Source organism: Pinus tabuliformis, chromosome 8, assembly GCF_031772625.1.
Source record: "Pinus tabuliformis cultivar Carrire ecotype Pingquan chromosome 8, CPIR1, whole genome shotgun sequence".
NCBI classification, from domain to species: Eukaryota; Viridiplantae; Streptophyta; class Pinopsida; order Pinales; family Pinaceae; genus Pinus; species Pinus tabuliformis.
Genome location: NC_142294.1, coordinates 1,402,322,055 through 1,402,328,663, shown reverse-complemented (window position 1 = coordinate 1,402,328,663; position 6,609 = coordinate 1,402,322,055). Strand labels below are relative to the sequence as shown.

At 43.4% G+C, this 6,609-nt stretch overlaps 1 protein-coding gene and 1 long non-coding RNA gene across 2 annotated transcripts; one reads left to right on the top strand and one right to left on the bottom strand.

Moving 5' to 3' along the window:
• Positions 1 to 403: 403 nt before the first annotated feature.
• Positions 404 to 1,200, bottom strand: LOC149240798 (uncharacterized). The gene is made up of 3 exons (XR_016245555.1): positions 787 to 1,200; positions 602 to 663; positions 404 to 494 (listed from the first exon to the last, which is right to left on the bottom strand). It is a non-coding gene; the product is annotated as an uncharacterized LOC149240798 (long non-coding RNA).
• A 332-nt stretch (positions 1,201 to 1,532) lies between these two features.
• LOC149240797 (uncharacterized) lies at positions 1,533 to 6,202 on the top strand. Its single transcript, XM_089370314.1, has 6 exons — positions 1,533 to 1,829; positions 1,995 to 2,079; positions 2,248 to 3,648; positions 4,627 to 5,777; positions 5,937 to 5,990; positions 6,083 to 6,202. Exons 1-6 carry the CDS (start codon positions 1,533 to 1,535, stop codon positions 6,200 to 6,202), a joined length of 3,108 nt encoding a protein of 1,035 aa, XP_089226440.1.
• Positions 6,203 to 6,609: the final 407 nt, after the last annotated feature.

The following is a 6,609-nucleotide window of genomic DNA, read 5'->3' as shown; positions in this document are numbered from 1 at the left end:
CAAGCGAGAAGGGGATGCTTGCTCCCATTATTCCAGGAGCAAGCCATGACCTTGATTCCGCCGTAAAGAGAATGGAAACATAAACTGTTGAAAACCATGAGTACGAGTAAATAGACATAATACATGATACAAGAGCGGATTAGAAACTAAGAAATGTCCAGAATGGAACAAATAAGCAGATTCCGAATATATGTTCATTACTGTAAAGGGGCCGTAAGGTAAGGCCATTAGTTAATCAAAATAATAACTGTATCGAGAACGGTTAAGAACATGTCGGTTGGGTAAAACCGAATACAGTAACAATGCACAGATAAGGAGAAGTACTACATAAAACTCTTTACAACTGATTAAAAACTTAAGACAAACAGTCAACACTCATTAGGGCCCGAGGGCGTAAACTGAGAGCGACTTCACCACAGGGATTCATGGTTTTACAGTACAGGATGAAACGCCGCCTGTAAAGCCATACCCAGTTGTGAGCAGGGTAATTCGACCTGAGACACAATAGCACAGGCATGAGCCTAGTCTCGGCCAGAAGGAGCTGCCAACCTTTCAATACAATAAACCCTAAGGGGTAATACACCCAACGCCAAAGACTTACCCGGTAGTAAGCGGAGTGACCTGAAACCTTTCCGGATGATGGCAGACGCTGAGACCAAACCCCTGCACGAGATAGTCATTGTTAGCAACGGCGCAGGTAAATAACAAGCATAGCAGGAACCGAAATCAAAACATAAACAGCTATCAATAACTCTTGGAGGATTGCCATGGCGGATGCTTCCATACCTGCGCAAGAAACCATACTGCAGAGGGAAGGGCACTGTCGGAGGAGAGGCTGAAGCGTTGTTGAAAATGAGCCAAAACCGAAGAACCCGGCAACATATATTGTCAACCAAACCCTAGGAATGATCCGCACCGTCCAATCTGGAAAAGAGATCTCCGCCCTTCGTTTGAGCGGGAGTGTGGCTCGTATACCTAAGGTCAACCCGCCCGCTTGATCACATGCGTTCACATGGCTCACAGCCACCTGGCCACGGAGCAGTGAGTTGGAATTCCCTCCGCTCACCAAGTGGCATTCAAATTAATGCATACCATCAAATATCAGTACAGTTAAGTGAAAGTGCGGGTGATAGACGTGTAACCCACGTATCATATGAATGTGCAAGGGTCTTTAAAGTGAACATATATTAACATGCCAAGATTTATACATATGTGCGTGTAAGGGTTTCAAACATAGATGATTATAGTTATGTTAAGAACTTTACCTCACAGACCAAGTATCATCTATATCAATGACTCAAGGTAGAGATAGGTATTAAGTAAATAAATTTTTTTTTATGAGTGTTGGTTTATTGAGTTGAGATCGTGACAATGTGGTATCAGAGCAGAGGTTTCAAAACTGTGGCCTCTGGGACAGCAAAAACTAATTGAAAAGTTTACATAGTAACAAGTAATTAATTGTCCTTCTTGTGTACTACCAGGAGAACCAAATAAAGACAGTTACCTGTTAACAGTAAAAGAAGATGGAAGAAATGCCGGGAGCTGGCGGCAGCCCTCCGGAAAATGAACGGTTGTGGGTACAGCTTGGTGCTGAGACACGAAGTACCAATCAAGCAATATTGCAAACTGTTCAGGAGCTGAAGGGGGAGATGGCGCGCCTGCGAGAGGATAATGCGCGATTAACTATGGAACAAGAAAGGATACTAAAGAGCTTGTCAGATAAACAAAACCCACCCTTGGCCAGCCCTAGTGCAGAACAGCAAAGGGGCACTGAGGATCGGGATTATGCACCTGGGCTTTCTGAAGAGCAGGAAGATCATTCTGATAATGTACAAGAACAACAAGTCTTCAAGAAGCAGAAAGTGGAGTTACAAGGGGAATTCCGGAAAATCAAACCTCCACTCTTTGATGGAGAGCAGGAAGAAGCAGCAGAAGCCTGGTTGATTAATATTAATAAGTATTTTCAACTTTACGAATATGACCAAAATCTGAAGGCACGGCTGGCTATCTTTCAGTTGCAAGGCAAGGCCACCTTATGGTGGGAAGAAATTAAAATTGTGAAGGGAGTAAGTGAGCAGAGTATAACCTGGGAGAAATTCCAGAAATATTTTAAGGAAAGGTATTTAACTGAGCGCTTTTACGATGAGAAAGCGCGAGAATTCCATGATTTACGCCTAGGACAGCAGTCCATGGATGAATTTATAAATCGTTTCACCTCTCTGCTTCGTTATGTGCCTTACATTAAAGAGGAGAAGGCTAAGGTACAGAGGTTCGTGAGTAGTTTACCGGCCTACATAAGGGAACGGATTGAATTTGACAATCCCCGGACTATGGATGAGGCAATTCGGAAGGCTAGAATTTGCTACCAACAGAACAAACTAAAGGGAGAAGTTCCAAACAGAAAATGGAATGAAAGAAAAGGTAGCAGAATTGCTGGAAACAACAAAGGCAGCCGCAGAGATGGTGGTAAAGGAGCTGGAAAGGGGCAACTTAACAGAAGCACAAACAAGGGTACCTTCCGGCCTAAGCCAAGCGAGAGCAGGATCAGCGAACCTCCTGCTAAATCGGAAGGTGAAGGGAACAGACCTTCAGTTCAGTGCTGGATATGTGAAGGACCACATTATGCTAGGAATTGTCCACAGCGTAAAAGAACTGAGCAAATATCTCAAGTTCATGAAGCTTCAACTGTTGGGGATGTGGCGCGCAGCGTACCAAGGATCAATGCAGCATTAGAAGACCGGCAGGCGGAATACCAACCTTCCATGGTGGAATTCGAAGGTAAGATTTCCCACCTTTCCGTAGCTGTACTTATTGATCCAGGAGCTACTTTAAGTTATGTTAGCCCAAAAGTAGTGGAACACTGTAAGCTACCACCAGAAAAGTTCAAAAACCCATGGTTGGTCCAGTTAGCTACGGGAGCCAAAAGGCGGGTTTTAGCTAAAGTCAATAACTGTTCTTTCAGCATAGCCGGACAGCCTGTAACAGCAGACTTGAATGTACTTCCGTTAGGCTCCTACGACATTCTTATTGGTATGGATTGGTTGGAAAAGCACTGGTCGTTGGTAAATTGTAAAACCAAGACCATATACTATAAAGATGATTTGGGGCAGCAACAAGAATTGCAGGGAATTAAACATCCGGTTCAGATACGACCTATCACTGCAACTCAGCTAGCTAAATGCATTCGGAAGAAATGTCAGGTCTATGCCATACAAGTAGGCTATGCGAATCAGAAGAATAAGATGTCTGCAATAGATGACATTCCTGTGGTACAGGAATTTACAGATGTCTTTCCTGAAGAGGTACCGGGTTTGCCTCCAAGAAGGGACATAGACTTCACCATAGAATTGATACCGGGGGCGGCACCAGTATCGCGAGCACCATACCGGATGAGCATACCAGAGTTAACAGAGTTGAAAATGCAGCTTCAGGAGTTGCTGGAAAAACAGTACATTCGACCCAGTGTGTCACCCTGGGGAGCACCAGTATTGTTTGTAAAAAAGAAGGACGGAACTCTGCGCATGTGCATAGATTATCGACAGCTGAATAAGCTTACGGTCAAAAACAAGTACCCTTTGCCCAGAATAGATGAACTCTTTGACCAAGTGAAAGGGGCAAAAGTGTTTTCCAAAATTGACCTGCGATCTGGTTACCATCAGATCAGGATTAAGGATGAGGACATTGCCAAAACTGCTTTTAGGACACGCTATGGGCACTACGAATTTGTAGTGCTACCTTTTGGGCTGACCAATGCACCTGCTACTTTTATGTGCATGATGAATAGCGTGTTTCACAGATTTTTGGACAAGTTTGTATTGATATTCATTGACGACATATTGATATATTCTCGTTCCCAACAGGAACATGAGGAGCATCTTAGATTGGTATTGCAAACACTCCGGGAGCATCAGCTATATGCTAAGTTTAGCAAATGTGATTTCTTCAAAGAAGAAATTCAGTACTTGGGCCACGTGATTACGAAGGAGGGAATTGCGGTCGACCCTGAAAAGATAAAATCTATTATGGAGTGGCCTATACCTAAGGATGTTGCTGATATCAGATCCTTCATGGGGTTAGCTGGTTATTACCGGAGATTTGTGGAAGGTTTTTCTAGGATAGCCTATCCTATCACCTCCTTGCAAAAGAAAGGAAAAATATTCAAATGGACAGCAGAGTGTCAGCAGAGTTTTGACCGTTTAAAGCATCTTCTCACCACCGCACCTATTCTGAGGATTGCTGATCCTAGTAAGGACTATGTGGTGTGTACCGACGCAAGCAAGGAGGGCGTGGGAGGGGTACTAATGCAGGAAGGAAAGGTTATAGCGTATGAATCAAGGAAACTAAAAGAACATGAGCAAAGATACTCTGCGTATGATTTAGAGTTAACTGCTGTGATTCACGCACTAAAGATGTGGCGACATTATCTTCTTGGAAAGAAATTTCTGTTGTTAACTGATCATCACAGTTTGACGCATTATTTCAGCCAACCTACCTTGAATGCAAGGCAAGGTCGTTGGGCAGATTTTCTAAGTGGATTTGACTTTGAAATAAAGCATTTAAAGGGCAAAGAAAATCGAGTAGCAGATGCCTTAAGTCGAAAGGTTCACTGTTTATGTGAACTTTCAGCCAGTAAATGGCGAAGTACGCTGGTTGAACAGATAAGAACAGCAGCCAATGATGATTCTGAATATCAGCATCTAAAACAGCAGGTTCAGCAATCTGATAATGAAAAGTTACAACAAGGGTACACATTGGATAATGTTGGAATGCTGTATTTTAATAAAAGAATGTATGTGCCCGATTCAAATGACCTTAAGAAGCTGATTTTAGATGAGTTTCATACCAGTCACTACACTGGTCATCCAGGGTACCAAAAGATGGTTACAGCACTTAAGAAGGAGTATTACTGGCCAGGAATGAAAAAGCAGATAGTGGAATACTTGGCAAGATGTCTGGAATGCCAGCAAATTAAGGCTGAACATCAACACCCAGCGGGACTGTTACAGCCTCTGCCTATCCCGGAATGGAAATGGGAAACCATTTCTATGGATTTTATAACCGGGCTACCACGAACGAAGAAGGGCAATGATTCAATTATGGTCGTGGTTGATAAATTGAGTAAAGCAGCACATTTCATACCGGTGCAGTCTACTTACAAGGCGGTACAAATCGCGCATCTCTTTATGCAACACGTGTTCCGCTTGCATGGAATGCCAAAGGTAATTATATCAGACCGGGATGTGAAATTCACGTCCACCTTTTGGAGGACATTGTTTGCCGAGTTAGGCACTCGATTGAATTTCAGCACGGCTTATCACCCACAGACCGATGGCCAAACCGAGCGAGTCAATCAGGTGTTGGAAGACATGTTGCGAGCGAATGTAATGTTAAAGCCTGGACAGTGGGAAGAGTATTTGCATTTGGTTGAATTTGCCTACAATAATGGGTATCATACTTCAACTCAGCTAAGTCCCTTTGAGGTCTTATATGGGCGAAAGTGCCACACACCCTCAAGTTGGAGTGGACTGGAGGATAAGCTGAGTTTGGGTCCGGAAATGTTGAAAGATATGGAAAATATGGTAAAAAGAGTGCGAGCAAATTTAAAGGCTGCACAAGACAGACAGAAAAGCTTTGCAGATAGGAAAAGAAGGTTCGCAGAGTACAATGTTGGCGACCATGTGTTTGTAAGGATTCAAACCCGAAGGAGTACCTTACAGTGGAGTGGTTGCGCCAAGCTGGCTCCTCGATACTTTGGACCGTTTCAGATTTTAGCTAGGGTGGGGCCTGTGGCCTACCAACTAGCTTTACCCAGTCACATTAGGATTCACAATGTGTTTCATGTTTCTGTCCTAAAGAAATATGTATATGACCCAAAACATGTTATTCAATGGCAAGATGTGCGGGTAAGAATTAATACGGTTGTTTCGATTATGCAGCTTAGTCAATGGGAGATTGATTATGTGCTGGTTGTTTGCAGGTCGAACCGGAAGGCGAGGTTCTGGTCGAACCACAGAGCATTCTCGACCGGAGAGAAGTGCGGCTGCGGAAACGGGTTATTACCCAAATTAAAGTGCTGTGGCAGCACTATGGCCCTGAGGAGGCTACGTGGGAAGACGAGGAACCTTTTAAAAAGGCCTACCCGAATTTATTTAATGAGAAAGGACATCGGGACGATGTCCAATCCCAGGGGGGGAAGATGTAATGACTCGGTAATTTGTAATTCCAGATAGTTACTGTGGTAAAACAATATGAGTGATAATTTGATTTATTAAAGACATTATTAGTTTTAATATAAATATAAGAGATTATTTTGCACATGTGTATTGATGAAATGATGAAATGCTGGCAGTCTCCAAAAAGGAGGATTTTCTATTAAAAGAAAATAAAATCAGTTATGGAACTGAAAAAGAAACTGCCTCTGACCCAAGGAAAAGGTCCTGGGGAGGAAAACCCCTGGGCTGTTGATGAACAGGCAGGGAAAGATTCCAGAGAGAGCAGAATGCATAATTGAGGTTAAGTCTGATTGTGATCAGATAACCAGCACAGTGGTGCATGAGTCTTGTGGAGGCTGCAGGCCTGCAAGACGGCTCGGGGGGAGAATCCAGTGCA

Bases quoted from the DNA above. Each gene is read 5' to 3' on its own strand.
- LOC149240797 (XM_089370314.1), top strand. From the start codon at position 1,533: ATGCCGGGAGCTGGCGGCAGCCCTCCGGAAAATGAACGGTTGTGGGTA. The intron at 2,080-2,247 runs GTATAACCTGGG...CTTACATTAAAG, and splicing joins GAAGGGAGTAAGTGAGCAGA to AGGAGAAGGCTAAGGTACAG. The intron at 5,991-6,082 runs GCGAGGTTCTGG...GTGCTGTGGCAG, and splicing joins TTTGCAGGTCGAACCGGAAG to CACTATGGCCCTGAGGAGGC.